The sequence below is a fragment of the Diadema antillarum genome, unplaced genomic scaffold, assembly GCF_040938485.1.
Source record: "Diadema antillarum isolate AM-2024a unplaced genomic scaffold, OU_Dant_1.0 scf00000146, whole genome shotgun sequence".
NCBI lineage: Eukaryota > Metazoa > Echinodermata > Echinoidea > Diadematoida > Diadematidae > Diadema > Diadema antillarum.
This window is the reverse complement of record NW_027271035.1, coordinates 1705967-1724904: the sequence shown is the minus strand read 5'-3', so window position 1 is coordinate 1724904 and position 18938 is coordinate 1705967. Positions and strand designations below refer to the sequence as shown.

At 38.1% G+C, this 18938-nt stretch overlaps 1 protein-coding gene across 1 annotated transcript in view; it reads left to right on the top strand.

The window, feature by feature from the left end:
* Positions 1 to 2724: 2724 nt before the first annotated feature.
* LOC139721630 (coronin-7-like) overlaps positions 2725 to 18938 on the top strand; it is a 34799-nt gene continuing 18585 nt past the window's right edge. The window contains exons 1-13 of the mRNA XM_071632961.1: positions 2725 to 2835; positions 3941 to 4037; positions 6059 to 6210; positions 9628 to 9818; positions 10043 to 10047; positions 12052 to 12176; positions 13421 to 13507; positions 14290 to 14372; positions 15283 to 15337; positions 15564 to 15621; positions 16187 to 16332; positions 17821 to 17916; positions 18705 to 18836. Of these exons, the coding sequence (XP_071489062.1) occupies positions 2776 to 2835; positions 3941 to 4037; positions 6059 to 6210; positions 9628 to 9818; positions 10043 to 10047; positions 12052 to 12176; positions 13421 to 13507; positions 14290 to 14372; positions 15283 to 15337; positions 15564 to 15621; positions 16187 to 16332; positions 17821 to 17916; positions 18705 to 18836 (1287 nt within the window). The 5' untranslated portion in view covers positions 2725 to 2775. The remainder of the gene's footprint in view (positions 2836 to 3940; positions 4038 to 6058; positions 6211 to 9627; positions 9819 to 10042; positions 10048 to 12051; positions 12177 to 13420; positions 13508 to 14289; positions 14373 to 15282; positions 15338 to 15563; positions 15622 to 16186; positions 16333 to 17820; positions 17917 to 18704; positions 18837 to 18938) is intronic.

The window sequence follows — 18938 nt, the reverse complement described above, 5'->3', positions numbered from 1 at the left end:
CTAAAGACATAAGAAATGCACCATCTCAAAATTGTTTTAAGATAAGACTCAAGAGAAAGTTGTATTCATCCATATAAGGTAGTCTTATAGTGAGGGCTGCTAAATTTCTCTTGATTATACTAAAATGAAATACATGTACATGTATGTACAATGTTGCCTTGTCTGTTATAGTATTACAAGTGCGTGTTTTAGGTTCTCTTTACCTCTCCTTAATGTATTTTTTTCTTTCTTCTCTTTTCTTTTCTTTCTTTTTTTTCCTTCTTCCTATCTGTTTTCCCTCCTGCATCCCTAGCTTTAGTCTCTTGTGTATCTGTACTTTGTCTTGTAAATATGTGTATTTTAAACAAAAATGTCTTTTTAGCTATGTTTCAATCAGATTCAACTACATTTTCAAATGTTAAAGGTGCACTCACTTCAAGCTGTGATTACTGAGTTGTCACCTCCAGTTTGTCATTACTGAATTGTTACTGCTGTTTATACACGAATTGATCTGGAAATAAATGTTCTATTGAATTGAATTAATTGAATAAGGAAAAAAATATAAAAATAGGAGGAGACCTAAGCAGATATCGAAATAGACAAATAAATAGGAGGAAAGAGAAAAAGATGACTAAACAGTGATTGTGATGGTCCCATGGTATGTGGTAACGATGATGGTGGTAATGATGAAGGAGATGATGATGATGATGATGATGATGATGATATGATATGATGATGATGGTGGTGGTGATGATGATGATGATGATGATGATATGATGACCATGATGACAATGAGGTGATGATAAAGATGATGATAGTAATGGTGATGGAGAGATAAGAAATGAAGAGAATAAAGGCGAAATTAAAAAAAAAGACAATTAGGCCTACTACTCTAAGTAAGTTATGCGATTTCCTTTTTTTCTTCTTCTTCTTCTCGTGAAAAAATTGATACGCCTTGAAGAAAGACTATACAACATAGCCGTCAAATTAACATTTCCTGATTTCCGAGCAATTCATTCGATCGAGGAAGAAAGCGACTGTCTGTTGACTGGATCTACTGGTACAGTTTGTGCAAACGGTAAGACAATTTCACTTAATCATTCTGTGATTTCAACAAAATTTCATCCTGTATTATTAGAGTTACATCTGACTGAAAATCCGTTTATTCATCGCACTGTATGAAGTTGTTAGCGGCAGGATTCTAATGTGAGTCCTCGAGCTCGAGTAGCAGCGCGGTACCACACAACCAACCGGCCACCGCCCCTTCGACCGAGCGTGGTGTGGCGAAGGGCTCCGCTCCGCTCCGCCGCCGATGGCTATGGCTACGCGGCGCGGCGTTGCACGGGCCCGAGAGCGTGGCGCTGGATGTCCGTGTGTGTATGAGAAGCTTCATTTAATCTAGGCATCTAGCTATACGTGCTGGGAAGATGCCAACCGCCTGCCTCGTTTAGTACTATATTCGTTCAAGGATTAAACTAAAACTTTAGTAAAAGCCAAAACATAGTTCTGGTGCGCCTGCAAAAGTTGTCAAATTTCACTCCCAAACGTGCACGTAAAACTTTATGCCTAAGAAATGTGTGTCCTACTGACGTACTGTGGAACGCTGTAGTAAACAAGACATTCGATGCCGATGGGTAAATTAACGACGAAAATGCGAAATAATAACCAAAAAGGTTCGCCATAGTGGCAGTCTCAGAACTTACCCGATCGGGGTCAGGCTAAATTCGGACTCGGGGACAAATCGGCCTCGCTTTGGCAGCGGGACGAGTTGTCCCTCTGGCTCTGGATTGTACAGTGTTGTACTATGATGGGTGCGGCCTGTAGCGCTTCGCCAGAGACTCCAACTCTCCTACTTTCGACGGGAGATCTTCCGCTGAAAGCCCATTTGTGCAAAATCTCCTGTTCTCCCACTTGAGATTTAATATCTCCCGCCCTGGCTCTGTGTCTCCCGCTTGAGATGATTTCTTATTTAGTGTCATCGTATGTTGAAAAATAAGCCTTAGATAGCACGAGAGAGCATGTAGAACCCTAGAGCCCTGGACCCCGGCCGCGTCGCGCTTCGCACACATCAAGTTGGAGTCTCCCGTTTGCTAGGGGTTTCAGGCGGGAGAATCTCCAGATCAGAATGTGCTTGGGGTTGGAGTCTGTGCTTCGCATTCTGGCTAGTCACAGTTTACTAGTTATGGTCCGAGTTGATACCAAAGACGCTTAACTGAAAAGACAGGAAAATGCGCGCTAATCCTGTACAAAACAAATGGACAGCGCGCGGTCCTCAAGCGTATTATGCTGAGCTGAGACGCGCTGTCTTTGAAGTTGTTGTTTATTAAGCGTCTTTGATTGTCTTTTCAGTATGGCGATCACGAACTGCATGTAAATTGTCTGAAATAGGGCCGAGTTTTCCCTGGGACCGAGTTTTAGTCTGGATCCTTCTGGAATAAAAGTCGGTATACTGACTCGTATTTTTTATCTCGAAATACTCCAAACCAACTCCTCATCCCGGCAAATCGCATCAGCCAGGTAAGTTTCTTGGTAGACTCTTTCGATATATTGCAAGCAAATATGAAATGGTGCCAGACGGGTTCTCAAACCCTTATCAAAACTATGTTTTCACCATAAATATGTGTAGCAGAGTCCTTCAATCAGGTTTCGGTGAGATTTCTAAAATTATAGTTACCGTTGTGTTGATGATATACACAATATATGATAAGATTGAAATGTTTAAACTTTCATTCTCTTTGCAATGTAGAGGGAAGTCTTTACTTTACTACCAGAAGCAGACCCAACGCAACTGCCAAGATGAGCAGATTCAAGGTTTCCAAATTCAAGAACGCATCAATCAAAACACCAAAGAGAGAGGTGAATAATAATAGTGTCTAATATGTGTCATTTAGTAGTATGCCAGGGAATTTTATGTTATTGTACTTCACATACAAAAAGTACTGGAATATACTGTAAAAGTGGACATTTTTGCGATGTTGAAATGTTCGCTCATTTCGTGCAACCAGAAACTCTACTCTGTGTTTTACCATCATGCTGCAAGAGGAGAATAGTGGGTAAAATCATGGACATGGTCCATTTCTTTTACATCAAGGATATAAGAAGACAAGATATATAAGTTGTCTCCAGTGCTGGTGTACAGAGATTGCATTGTTGCAGGACAGCTATTCCAGCAATCTGTGCTGAGAATTTGATTGAACTTCGAAGTGTGTTTTTGTCCCTTCTCCAGAAAATGTTATGTACATTGTATTTTGTCGAAAAGGTATAGCACTGGGAGCTGTTCTGGAAATTGTTGGTGTGCGTATTCAGTACGGTAGCCCACTTACAAGCACTTGTTGAAGCGAAAAAGTTTGGTGAGAAGAATGTTGTTTATTAATCTAAATCAAATTCACCCAAACTACGGAAATTACTCACCTACTACATACTGCACAAAATCCACCTTCACTCTGAACTGCAAATGTTAGTTTAGAATTTATTTGTTTCATATGAAATGTAATACAGTATACTGCAGTCTGCCAGGCAATGCCCACATTCCATTTACCAGGATTTTGCAGCGTTTGTGATGTACATCACCAAAACATTACATCTAGGCATGATGATTCTATACACTGTAATTTATCATCTGAGCAAAGTAAAAGTGTGTTGGCTACAGTATATTATACAGTGCTGTCAATTTACAGAGAGATTTGTGAATTTCTGCCTCTGGGAAATAAACAAGGTAATCTGCACTTTTATGACAAGGGTCATAACATGTTTATCAATTGACTTCTTCCCATGGAATGCTATCAGAGACTGAGAAGTGTATTTTGTTTGTTTGTTTGTTGCTGTTGTTGTGTTTTTGTTTTTGTTTTTGTTTTGTTTTGGGGTATTTTTTTTTTTTTGGGGGGGGGGGGTGGTGGTTATTTGATTGTTTTTAACTTAGAATGGTGTAACTGAGACATGTGATTTTCTATTCTCTTTCCAGACTTGGATCAGTGAACTCCGTGTGGGGTCACCGCTATCATGTGGCCAGCACATCAAAGCAAGTTGTGCCTTCATGGCTTACAGTGCGGACTCACCAGGTAAGACTGTCAAGATGTCGCACATGACATTTTTCTTTCTAATATAGAAGGACTTATTTGGTTGCAAGTATTTAGCCTTATTTGTGGATGCTGATAAATTAATTTACCCCTGAACAATATTGCAATTTTTGGGGTGAAAAAGATTTTTTTTCTCTTGTAGAATATTAATTTATGTACAGTGTGTGTGAATATTTTTTCTAAACATACTGAATGGGCTTTTTCTAAACAACTTCAGATTCTTTCTTTAAATCCAGAAATAATAATAATAATAATAATAATTGCATTTATATGGCGCTTCATACTGACGTTTCTAAGCGCACTTTGCTACTCATACAAATAGGCTAGAAAACACAATAACATTAACAAAATTAACGTTAACAGTAACAAAAGAAGAAGAAAGAAAAGAAAAGAAAAGAAAAATACAAAAGTTTCGAAATGTCATGGTTTGTTCCCATTGTTGTATTATGTCCAGCGTAGAAGCTGGTGTTGGTTGTTTGTTTGTTGGTTTGTTTGTTTGTTTGTTTTTTTGCTATGACTTCGATCTTTTTGAATTATATTTGTAGCCTAATTCCTTATTTCAGATGCTAGGGACAACTTACAGCACAAACTGGGGTGGTTGTAAGAATAAACAAAATGACCTTTGGAATCAGGAAGCAAAGTTTCACTCTCACTTCTCACATGTTTTTTTTTTATTATTATCCTCACAATGTCTTCCAAAGAGGTTTGGTAATGACTTGTTCAGAAGTTGTTGTGTCTTTGAATCTTGATTCTCTGGACTCTCTTCTTTAAAGGGATGGTATAGTTTTGGTTGAGATGGGGGATTCAGATTTTAACTTTTTGTGAGATAATTAAAAAAACACTTATGAAATATTAAAGAGCATACAATTCTAAGAGGAATTCAAAGATTATTGTATGAAAATCCAATAGAAACAGATGAGATATCTAAAAACAGAGTAAAACAAAGTGGTCTAATAAAAGGTGAGGCCCACCTTTTATTAGAAAGTCTTTGCTTTTGGATATGTCAGCCATTCAAAACCAATTTCTTCAAATAAACTTTGAATTCCTCTAAAAATTGTATTCATGTTTTGTTTTTGTTTTTTATATTGATAAGAGTTTTCTCATTATCTCACAAAAATAGGTGAGAACTTGAAGCCCTAACTCAACCCAAACTATACCACTCCTTTTAGGATATTCATAGTTTTGAAGAACCCATGAGGATGGGCAGTGAAGCACACCCTGTCTTCTCTCAGATACAGTGTTTGGCATTTCCTGAACTAAGATTCACTGGAAACATCATGTGGTCAAGGCTATATGGAAGAAGAATATAAGGAAATGTGAAAGTAGGCATTACTTGATTAGGGTGTTTTTTTTTCAGAATCAGGAAAGGGTATGAGGTGTCGTGAGAATGTGAAACATGATCGTCCTCCACTGCAAAGTGCTGGTGGAGTGGGGAGGGGAGTGGGAGAGTGGTGGGGAGCAGAGAAGAAAGTGAAGACTAGTAAGGAGGTGATTCATATTTCGAGCTCTTCTCATAAAGCTCTGTGACAATGATTGGTTTATAGCCTTATTGTGACATTTACATAGAGAATATACTGCTCTATTGACCAAAATGATTTGAAGATTCCTGTAGAATTATTACACCAAGGCGAATAAAAGATCAAAACAAAATGAAATCAATGGAATATATGCAGGTATTTTGTGTCTCTCTATCTGGAAAGATTTTACACTAATGCCAGACATATACTCTGCAAAAATGAATAAATTAATAAATAAATTTATGAAAGCAAATATCTCTAGGTGTCAGTTAGTAGAAATTAAAGAGGCATGTAATGGAATGTCAGTGCCTATTCAACTCAGACACACTATGTGTATGAGTGCAAGTCACTTTAACCCATTAAGGATGAGTCCCGAGTATACTCGGGCAGGTGTCTATGGGAAATGCGTGTTGTAGCAAAATCAGTCCGTCATCAACGGGTTAATACAGAGCAAAAATTCAAAGTCTTCTAAAACTCTCGCTCAAGGTGGGGGCAGCCTCGGAATACTGGATGTTGGATCGGTGGGCCGTCAGACACAGACCATGCCTGTCCTCCACGCCCACGGCTCGCTCGTCACCGACTTCGACTTCTCCCCTTTCAATGACTATCTCCTGGCCACGGGCTCACAAGACTCATCGGTATGTAGAGCAGTTGTTTTCTTATTACATGACACTCACCCGTGGTGTGGATAATCGCACATCGCAAGTCTTGATCAAATGCACTATCTAAAGACCTAACATACACACACACACACACGCACACACGCATACACTATACAAATATATGACAATTTCTAAATTTTAAACAGATGTAGTTATTTAAGTTTGTCAGGTATCAGTTTATGAAGAGGGCATATGATGCAATTGGGCCATATGTATAGGCTTATATATCATGTTTTATAATACTATCAATTATGATAATGATAACAGTAGCAAATATATGTCTATATGCATGTATCTATGTACAAATGGTTCTAGGACAATTACCACCTGGACAATTACCCCAGACCTGGTCCCCTAATCCTAATCCTGAACTTAATCCTAAAACTAACTCAAGCTCCAACCCTAAACCTAACCCAAACTCTAACCCCGAAACTAACCGTAAATCTAATCTGTACTCTATACCTTATCACTAAATGATATATAATTAGCCAGGGGTAATTGTTGGGGGGTATTGTCCTGATACAGTACAACTGTATTATACATCGGGTGTAGGTTTGTATGACTGTATAATGTGTTTTTCATTGTGAACCACTGAAAACAAATTTCAAAAAGGATCAAAGGGGCTTTGGGTTCCTTCCCGAGGGTATTAAAGCCAGATTTTCACCTCAATTGCTCATTCCCTTGAGAACGGCGAGAACATGCTTGCCGATACGTCAGGATTGGGTAGCTCCTTTTCAGGCCGGGCCACACACATACCCTAAAAAGAATACGTGGTGCACCTTTAAGCCTTCTACCACCCAAGGTCAATATTATCGCAGAGCAAAAATTGATTCCAGACTAATTTCTGGCACTGAGATAGTAAGCTGGTAAAACATTTTCACAGCAGATTTTGTACTGTATTCTCTGGCAATAAGGCTGCACCTCTGCATAGGCCACACCCGACTTTGGTGACAAAAAGAAGAAGCAAAAAAAAAAAATGCGGAAAGATTTTATTCTTTTTAAAACTTTCACCATTTTTCTGAATTTTGCCAACAAACTTTGTATGTATTTCTACCTGGTTTTGCATGTTTCCCAATTCTTTTTTTTTTTTTTTTTTGAGTGTGCATGTGTGCATGTGTGGGTGTATGTGTGTATGTGTGGTTGTTATTCAAGTGTTGACGGTCTGAACACTAAATGACGCAAATTCCATGTCCTGCAGTGTGAAGGAAAACTGAGTGTGTGTGCGTGATGTTCATGCATCACACCACAGAATAAAAGTCGCATGAAAAAGAGCGTGAACATTTGTATTTTCATTCACACAGCTTGCTGTACAATTACGGTAGTGGAGCATTGTGCTGCATGAGATAGAACTATAAGATTATGATCATTGCGTGATGTTATGATGCATGCAGGACAGGAATGCAGTGGCCAGAACGGCTCAGTGAAGCAACTTGTTCGTGTTCCAAAAATTGGCACAGAAGCAACAGAGGTTACTAAGTGATGACAAAAAAGAAGAAGTTACTTGATTGCGGAACATAGCGTTGTCTATACAGTATTGTATGATATCATGTTGCTCATTGGCACATTGCACATTCCCTTACATGATTACCTGTTTGGCTCTGCAAAGCAACTTGTTTGTGTTTAAAAAATTGGCAGGGAAGCAACAGAGCTTACTAGGTGATGACAAAAAGAAGAAGTTGTCATTTGATTGCGGAATATAGCGTTGTCTATACAGTATTGTATGATATCAAGTTGCTCATTGGCACATTGCACCGTCCCTTACATGGTTTTAACCTGTTTGGTTCAGCAGCTTATTCGCTAGGTTGAACAGGCCATGATTTGGTTGTGCTTTCGTATAGGCCACATCCCATGTTTATTGCTTCTTTTCTGTGAAAATTAGTGTGACCTTATCTCCGGAGAATACGGTATCTAACTTCAGCACTGATATTTACTTCATTTATACAAAATGTGACCGTGCACCTCAAAACGAACATAAAGTCGAACACACTGATTTTGTGTGAGGACTGAAAATAAGTGAAATGGGTCAACCTAACCGAACTTGACTTTTCCATATCTTCTGAAAGAGTGGGTCTTCTTTTACAATATGCTAAAATTTGGTATCATAAAACGGGCAGGAAAGTGTGTTTTTTTAGCAGTTTATCTCGAACATTTTTGGTAGAATAGTGTGATTAGGTGTGTCTTTAGAATCCCTTTTTCATTTTTGAAAAACCTTGTCCACACTCTTCACTTTCAACTCTAATAACTATTTAAAGGATAGTGCTACTGCTTTGAAAGTTGGCATTAAGTATGGACAGAATGTGTTAATGAGGCATGCTTGATTTCAGTTTAATCTGATAATCCCTTCATTGTTGTTACTCTGGTGGTTTACTTCCTGTTTTTTGTCCCATTCATCACACAGCCAGCATGGTTTGGTAAAGATTAAGCGCTTGAATAGACACTGTACTTCAGAGCCTCTTTTCTCAGTTCACACTTTTCCTGAGTTTGTGCTTTCTTTCCAATATTTAGATAGGTTAGGAGAGTCCATTTGATTTGAGTTATACATCATTTTAAAGCTTAAAGTCTGCTCTTTCAGAATATGGTCTTAACTAAAAATTCATGTCTGGCAACTTTTTGTTTGTTTTGAGGTGCAGGGTCACAAATATAGTTTGTCAAGAACTTAGCTCACACACATTACCTGTATGTTTCTAAAATATACAATTACAGAGAGAATAGCAAAGTTTTTGTGATATTCTTTCTTCTTCTTTTTTTTTATTTTCTTGTATTTTTTAAAATGTCAAAATCCTGTTGTCTTTTGTTCCTGCATTTTGTGTGTGTGTGTGAGTGTGATATTTGACTTAGTGATTGTACCTCTATGCTCCCTAACCCTTAAGATAATATTTTATTTCTAGAGGGGTAACTGTGCAAGAAATGGAAAAGAATTTAGCAAGAGTATAACTGAACCAGCATGGAATTTTCTTCTTTTTTATTAAAGTTCCACACCAAGATGATCCTTGAATTCAGATAAAGCGTTTAGATGTTTTGCCCATTGAGGATGCGCTAATTTTACTATATAAGCACGCATTTCCCATAGACACCTGCATGAGTATACTTGGGACTCGTCTTCAACGGTTTAATGTCATTTAAATAAATAGATGACTCAACAGTATTCAAATGGTCCAGTCTGTCTGAATATTTGTCTAATTTTAGCCCAAACTCTACCTTTAACTCTAGTTTTACCGAGTTTGTGCAATGCAAAATTCTCCATTAGATATGTATGTCATAGTTGTCCTTCAGGGGCTCTCATTTGGTGTCATGTGCTATATATTTTTGTATCTAGCAGCTGCCTGAAGTATCAAAGCACTGATATGTAACTTGTTTGTCATCATTTTCACAAATTCACTCTTGTCCCATTAGATCAAAATTTGGGATCTTCCAGAGGGAGGGTTGTCAGAGGGTGCACCCAGTCCATTGTGCTCATTTCCAGGTCTAGGACGGCGAGTAGAAAATGTGCTCTTCCACCCAACAGCGAGCGATCTGTTGGCAGCCTCGATATATACGACAGTGAAACTCTTTGATCTTGTCCAACAGCAGGAAGCAATGTGTAAGTTACCTCCAATGCCATCGTTTTTGTTTTTTTAACCCCCCCCCCCATCTCTTTCTTTTGCTTGCCTCTATGAGCATCATACTGCTTCTCCGACTTCAGCCCCTCCCCTTTTCATATTTGGTCTGTGTGTGTGTGTGTGGGGGGGGGGGGCAATTTATAAGATAACTATACTCACGAAGTGATGTACTTAATCTAAATTCTGTTTTCCTTGATACTAATTTACAGGACTGGTAAATCTTCAATCCTAAACACATTACTGTATGTACACATTACTCTTCGTATATTAAGGCTTAAGTCAGTTTTTAGACAACATTCTAAGTGTGAAGAAATGCTGCCATAATGTGCCACTGATTATTATGGACTTTATAAATGTGATTTTTTTGAAGGCAAAGCAAAAGCAGAGATCAGGGCACAGACACTGTATCACACTGTATCCTGCGATATTACCTCATCAGGATTTTCATACCCAGTGGCGGTTCCAGATGGGGGCGCACCGGGCGCGTGCCCCCTCTTTATTTTTTGTTATCCAACAAAAGAAATAAAAAGAAAAAATGGGGGCGTGCGCCCGCTTTAATTTTATAAAGGCGCTTCCCCTTTACGGAATTCCTGGATCCACCCCTGATACCCAATTGTTTTGTGACTTCCTCTTGGCTGACAGTTACCAACATGCAACACGTGTGCTAAATTTTTTGAGGATGGAATGCCACAAATTAATCGAGTCAAAAGGGGGGGGGGGTGGAGGAGGTAGGGAGGGAGAGAGAGGGGGAGAAGGGGGGGGGGGGAAACAGACAGAAACAGACAGAAGAGGAGTTTGAGTGCTACTTTTAGTGGCCAACTATAATAAACAAGAAAATGTTGGGGGTGAAGAGAAGTGAGTCATGCGTAAAGCGGGTTGATCACAAACAGGTGCATTTGATATGAGGAAGCAAAATCAAGCTTTTGAGTAGTTGGGGAAAAAAAACCAGTCCATGTTGAATGAGATGAGATAATTGAAACAATGGATTCTGGGGCACAGATCAATATCTTTTTCATTACCATGAAATCCACGGTGACAAAATTATACTTTACAGAACTATAAATAAATGTATACGTCTACGCATCTGTTTCTCTTCAGCGGGGCAGCATTGTTTCAGCAGTTATAATTAGAAGGGTTAAGTCATATTATGCATTTTTATTTATTATTCACATGAAAACCGTTTAGATTGGGTAGTTCAACTGAAAGTAATACCTTAAAGAACATATTGCATGTTTTTGTATTCACTCATGTGTTGGTATTAGTTCTTTGTTAATGACATGATTGCCATGAATCTCTATTGTGGAAATATGAAAGTGACACTTTTTGTCCTAGGACATAAACCTTGATATCTTGCTTAAATTCCAGAAGTATGTGGATTTGATTTAGATTGCTACTGCCAGTGGCATATTTAGATAGTAATTTTGATTGCACTTGTGGCATGTAAATGTTCAAAGACAAACTATTGAATAGTGTCTGGCTGTAAAGACTAACGGTAGCTGATTCAATCCGGATGAGTCATAATTTGTTTGTCTGTCTGCATTTCAGTGATGCGTCAACACCTATTCATGCTATGACTACAATATGAGACAGGCTTTTCACACTTTCTGTACATCAAGGAGAGTGTTTGTCCCATATGTATACTGATACATTGCATATATGTCTGTGTATGTATGTATATGTATGTATATGTATGTACAAATTTTTGTATGTATAGTATGTGTGTATGTATGTATGTTTGTATAGTATACAATGTTTTCATGTACCGATTATGTATACACTGTATGTACAATGTGGTATGTACAGTGGGTATGTACATGTAAGTATGTATGCATGTATATTTTAACATCAGTTAGTTTAGGTCAGTTTTTTTCTCTTCTTTTCCTGTACGGCCAATGCAATACCAGAAAAAGGTACGGTAGTGTAGTCTCTTTTTTTATCAACTGCTACACAGGCAGGAAAAAAGTGTAGATTTGGGGGGTTAACCTGCAATGAAAATAGCAATGATAATAATAGAAATCTGGGACTGATAAAGCAAAACCTATAGGCTGCTGACTGTAGACAGTAAACAATCAATAGATATTTTTGTAGATGTTCTGGTGTAATAATATATGTCTATTGTCGCTATCTTTAGCAGAGATGCACACAAGAATTTCTTGAATTCATCTATGTAACTTTGGTCTATCCGTACTCTCAAAATAATTCACACTGAACCATCCAGCCATGGAGGTTGCTGCAGATCAACTCCAAGGTGTGAGCTGGAAGGCTGACGGGACCCTCCTGGTCACCACAGCCAAGGACAAGAAGCTGAGGATTCTCGATCCCAGGGCAAACAGTGTCGCTTCTGTAAGTCACATTTTAAAGGGATGGTAAAGTTGTGGTTGAGATGGGGATTCTGGTTTTAACTTTTTACAAGATGATTACAAGCCACTTATATGGAATACTAAAGAGCATACAAGTCTAAGAGGAATTAAAAGTTTGTTTTATGAGAATCAGTTTGGCTGAGATATACAAAAACAGATCCTAATAAAAGGTGGGACCCACCTTTTATAACGACCACTTTGTTTCACTTTAAAAATATATGTATATATTTTAGGCTTTTTTTAAAATTGATTTTCATGAACTAAACGTTTAATTCCTCTTGGAATTGTATGCTCTTTGATATTCCATATGAGTGCTTTCTAATTATCTTGTTAAAGTTAAAACCTGAATCCCCACCTCAACCAAAACTGTACCATCCCTTTAAATCTTGTAGCAGCTCAGTAAGTCATGTTCTGAGCTTGATATACTGTATACGCCATATATTTCGCGAGTATAAATTTTCGCGAATCGGGAATTCCCGACGACTTCGTGAGTGGTTAAATTCGCGATCGTGGAGTCTTGTACTAAATGGAGAAGTGTACACGCGTGCGTCACATTCACATCGGGAGCAGAGTCAATGTTTTCGCGTGTCTTTAATTTCGCGAGTAGCACCTGACTCGCGAAATTCGCGAAAATAAAAACCTCGCGAAATATTCGGCGTATACAGTACTTTGATCAAATGTATTACTGTTTACATTACAGACATTCCAATGTATGATCAGAAAGGGCTGCAGCGAAGTCAAACTGGTTTTGTATGACCAATACAATGTTTCTAGTACTGCTATTCCATAAAACAATGTGAAAGGAATTTTGATAAAGATGTTTGCTGGTCTTTTCCTTTTTCAGACATTGGAAATTTTATTTCTGACATCATTTTTCAATGTGACACTAGGCAAAGATACTTCTTTTTTCGATGGGGGAGCGGGAGTTTTATACACTTCCAGAGTTAAAAATTATAACTGAAGATTTAAAAGAAGAGTGATATTTTGTTGGTATAGATGTCTGTTGTACCTACTGTGAGCTTAAATAATTGTGATAATATTGTTTGCATGTGTAGAGTTGTTTCATCATTATTGGATAGCAATGGAATCCTAGAACAATAATTGCACAATGCTTTCTTATCCAAGCCCTTTCTGCTTTCAATGGCTTTATCTTCGTAAAAAAATAGGTTTTTAAATCAGTGCAAGTGAAGACCGCATCTAAATTTCTTTTTCTCACGTGCAAAACAGGAGACTGCAGGTCATGATAACATCAAAGGATCCATGATATGCTGGCTCGGCGACAGGGATCAAGTGGTTTCAACAGGATTCAATAATGTGAGTTTGAAAGTTCAACAGCTCGATTAGAAAATGATGGCACTTCAAAGTATACCGTAAAAGTAGATATTTTCGCACAACTAATTTTTCGCTTGTTTTTGATTCCCCGTAATCAAGACATCAACTGCTGGAACATATGGCACGCAAAGATATTCTTGTGCTTTTATTTTTGCGCTAGCTTCTGGTTGCGCGAAATGTGCACAGATTTGAACACCACAAAAATTTCCACTTTTACAGTAGTATGGCTTTACGGTTGATGGCGGGCAGCACATTTTTTAATTAAAGTTGCTGCATATAAAAAGATATCTGACAGAGCAGTGGATTTTTCTTGGAGGGAGGGGTTACTGCGATAAGAAGTTGACTTTGGAAAAGTGATAGAGATGATTTTATAACTGGATATAATGTGGAGAAGACAATTATGTTGCTTTCATGTAATACAGTGTATATCAAAAAAAAAGGTAATCCAACTTTGAAGGGCTACTTTTTCATAATTGTCAGCTATGGAGAGCACAATGTTAGTTGTTGGGAACGAAGAACTCTTCCTCTTTCCATTGATAGCTAATTATGTTGACAAATGGCACGCATGACTGAGCACATTAACTTTAAAGACAACAATGACAAAGTGCACTTTTTCCAAGTTTGAGTGTTATTGTAAAGGAACAATGAATTTCAAATGTCCGTGACCTCCTCATTTGTGACAATATCTGTACGCGAAAATAGCCACTTGTACAGTAGATCCAAGCCAATGTGTCTGTGTTGTTTTCTTTATGTTTCCGTTACAGCGAAGAGAGAGGGAGATTAAAGTCTGGGATGTGCGGAACTTTGGTTCAGCTTGCTGTTCTCAGGGCTTTGGAACTTCTTCAGGGTCAGTGCCCATGACCTATTTTTACTATTTTGCTTTTTTTTTCTTTGTTTTGCCTATTTTCTGCAGACATGATAATTGTTGGGTGTTTTGTTGGGTGTTTTGTTGGGTGGTTTTTTTTTTTTTGTCTAGAAAAGATTATATCGAAAGAGAAGGTGATCCATGTGAAGGCATTTTCATATCAATCAGGTACAGCATTGTGAATAAGCTGTAGATAAGATTTGAGCAGAAGTAACAGAATGCCGTAAACTCAAAGATTTGAAGGTTTAACTATTTTGTTTTAGTAAATCTGAGTAGGGTTAAGGCAGAATGATTTTTGTTTCTGAGATCAAGACAAGACTGGCTCATTGTGCTTTTCTGTCACCAATTGTTGCGACTCAGAGCTACCATCAGCTTTAGTTTCCTGATGCTTTATTTGACCCCAGTAATTACCAGTAAACAATGAAGAAATGACCAGGAAAGCAAACTCTTCACAGCCTAAATGAGAGTGAGATTTGTATTTAGCACCAGGGTGTAATGGTTAAATGCATGATTTACCATTTGCAGATGAAACAAAAACCCAGCTTTAGTGTTACAAAATAGTTCTGAAATATGAGTTGGGGATAGAAACAACCAACGTAAGAACATTTATCAGTGTAATAAATGCTTAGTATTGTTGAATGTACAAAATGTGAACAATAGTTGTAATAAAACTGGTTCTAGACTGAACTGTCTACAGTTATGGTTTACTCACAAAAATAGTGTTATCTCCTTCTATTTAAGGCTTTATTGCTAAATTTTTATGTGGTAGGATATTTAGTGATACAGCTAGCCTACACATATGCATCAAATGTGATAACTCAAAAAATTTTAAATCACTGCTCCCAATGGTAAATAGTACCTTTAATACTTGTCTAATTTCATCCACTTGCAGAATCTTGATCCCTCTCTATGACCCTGATTCAGGACTGCTATTCCTTTGTGGAAAGGTAAGTTGTTGTTGTTGTTGGTTTTTTTTTGTGTATGTATGTGTGTTATCTTATCAAAGACCTATAGTGAAGTGTCCTTTCGAACTCATGCTCTTAGAATTGTATGCTCTCTGATAAAACATGTGGTTTCTAATATCTCGCAGAAAGCTAAAACCTGAATCCCTATGTCAGCCAAAACTATACTGTCTCTGTAACTAACATGCTCTATTTCCTTACCTATATCAAGGGCGACCAGAGAATTGGAGTGTTTGAAGTTCTTGACGGAGGGGCACGACTTTCAGAAGGTTGGTCTGCTGAATTTAGAAGAATCTTGACAATGAAACTATCCCAAACAAAGAAAATAAATGTGTGAAGTTGCAGTTGGCCAGATACTTGTACAGCCAAGGCGTACACAGTTGTATGTTGTGGAATAATCAAGTTTCCAATACAATTCCACTTTGTGTACGAGTCGGAAAATGTTTTGATTAAAAATTTCTGTTGCAAGTTTCTTATGATTGGGAATTTCTGAATGTAAAAACTTTGTGCACTCAGAGGCAGAGGAAGTTCTGCTGGAACCAGAAATCATTCTGCCCTAACCCTTGTCTATACCAATCTCACGTAAAAGAAACAGATGTGACTTATTGATGTCTGTCTTTATTTACTGTGGTATCACATATTCTTAGGGAGAGGAAGCAGTCAAAAAATAGTAGAAAATGAATGGAAACTTTAGGAACTTCTCCAAAGTTTATTTGATGTCCACATAATTCGGCAGAGATATGAAACAATTATCTTGAGCAGAATTCTTATACCTGTTAATGATTAAAAATGCCTTTTTTGATACGTTAAAAAAAAATTTCCATTTCTGTGTAGGTGCCGTGTATCACAGTGACCTGCAGCAGAAAGGAACTTGCCTCGTGCCAAAGAGGGCGCTGGATGTCATGTCCTGCGAGGTCGGCAGGGTTCTGCAGCTGACCAACAAGGCGGTCATTCCACTGAAGGTTGAAGTTCCTCGCACAGTGAGTATTAATTATTATTCTCCCACCTCGCGATTTCCTGATCATATTCACCGTCTCACTGACAAATTGCTTTTCATTTTTATGAAAATACATACTGATTGTGGGGGCGTTGTGGCATAGTGGATAAGACTCCCGACTCCCAATGGAAGGACCCGAGTTCGAGTCCTGCCCGGTGCTTACGTACTTGGACAAGATGTTTTTAACCACCATGTCCCTCTCAACCCAGGTGTATAAATGGTTACCTGGCAATGCCAGGGTAATAATAATGGCACAGGGCCCTCTGGTAGAGCAGTGGGAACACTGAAGAGGCTACCCTGGATAAATAAGACCTTATTATTATTACAGTGTATATTGTATTATATTATTGTTCAGTGGTTTTGAGTACCACAGTAATAGCTGTGATAAAAAAATAGAAATCATGGATATATACATGTACATTGTATACTCAGGTGGGATTTGAACCTGTGACCTCCTGATTACTAGACAGGTGTCATATCCACTAGACTACCAAGCTTACCTCAATAGCCAGTCATGGCTCTGATCTGTATACTGTGTATTAATTTGACTAAGTATGCAGTACCCCCTGCCGTGAGGGAACACAATCATCACTTGCTATTGGGCACAAGCTCAATAGTCTAGTGGATATGACATCTGCCCAGCAATCAGGAGATTGTAGCTTCAAATTCCTCCTGAGTATATATGCTGATGATTTTGCTTCATTGTTATTACTCAATCACATTGAATAATCAGTGTGTGTGTGTGTGTGTGTGTGTGTTGAGGAAGGGCAAATTGTCAATCAGTTGCAATAAGAACTTGATGCCTGAATCATTAATTTGAATATTCATCATCCAGATGTACCACAAAATATTGAGTTGCAATTGTTGTGTCCAGGTGGACAATTTTCCAAACAGTGCGGAAAATTTTTTGCAGCTTTAGGTCTTCGTGCTTGAAATCAAAACATGGGAATCAAACATGATTTAGCTTTCAGTCAGTCAGAGTTTGAACAAACTCTTAATTTGTTTGTTTTTCAATTGAGATTTTAAACATGACCTTTTGTAATGCAAATAGGGCATGTACCACAGTAAACCTCAGCTCTGATATTATTTATTTTCATCAAACACATCATGATTGAAGGTATGATAGTACCTAAACAATAACGATTCCGTAACTTACAGAATGATTATGTTGTAATAATAATGAAAAGTGCATTTATATGGTGCTTTATACTGGTGTTTCTATTAAGTGCACTGGTGCTTTTCATACAAAAAGATTAGAAAACACAATAACATTAGAACAATGCAGAACCAAATTACAGTCAGAAGAGATGAAGAAGGAAAAGCAATACATGTGATACAGTGAGACAATAGATAATAACTGACTGTGTACAGGAATAAATCTTGTTTAAACTATACATGCATGTATTAGTAAACCATTGATGATTATGAAGCCATTTGTTGGGCTCTAAACTTTTTTCTCTTTCTACATTAGAGCCACTCAAAGTTTTACTCTGAGTTGTTCCCGGACACTGCAGGCGGTGAGGCGGCTCTGACATCCACCCGGTGGCTTGCAGGAGAGAACGCTGAGGTAAGACACAATGTCACCTTTTCCACTTGAGTATTATTGCAATTTTAACTCTTTATGTGCCATGGTGTAAACCCCCTGTGTGCCACATTATTCAGAGATAGCAATGTAAGTCATGCTTTGGGAAAACATTCTGTTTTTTCAAATCTATGTAACTTTCATAGATTTTTGTTATCCTGGGTATGTAGTGAGCAAAGTTGTAGAGAAAAGGCCAAGCATTGCTTTGAATGTGAATTGTATGAAAAATTTATGATTGTTTTTCTTTCAAATGACCAGTAGCTCCATCATTGTAGGGGCATGACTTTTGCTCACAAAATAATGACAGAAACTTAGAATTTACACACAAATCCAGTAGGGTACACAGCTTGATAGTCATTCACCACATAAAATGCAAGGTACATGCGACAGGAATAGAATCGCAAGAAACACTTTCATTGTACCGTGGCATTTTGTGATTTATCAATCGGTTTGGGCGGGTTTGTGTGTTTGAGCAGAATATACAAAGTTGGCACGCCATCGACTGAGTTGGGTGTGCGAACATGGCACATAAAGACTTAAAGACCCGGAAAATAGAAGGGACGGTATGATTACACATAACTTTGCTCAGTTAGACTTGGGAATCGAACCCAGGTCCTTCGCATGCGGAGGAAGACGTGCTACTGACTGAGCCAAATTGCCACCCTGGTCAATTTGATTGGTTTAATGATGATGTCATCATCTTGAAGTGACTGGCATCTGGGCAGTCACATTACATTGCTTGTCATGGATGTATTTGTGTGTATCAATTTCAGGTTCCCAAGATAAGCTTGGATCCATCAAAACGACAAAACACAAAGCCAAGGAAATCAACCAATCAGCAGTCAGACTCAAGTTCACCGGCCAATCAGCAGGCTTCAGGGGATGCTTCAACAACTCAGAGCACAGTAAGATGTTGCAATGTAGTATGGTCAGGAAAAAATCTTAAAGTTTCACCAAATAGAGAGAGCAAGACTTTCTTATTTTGTGCATTGACTGCTGTTTACACA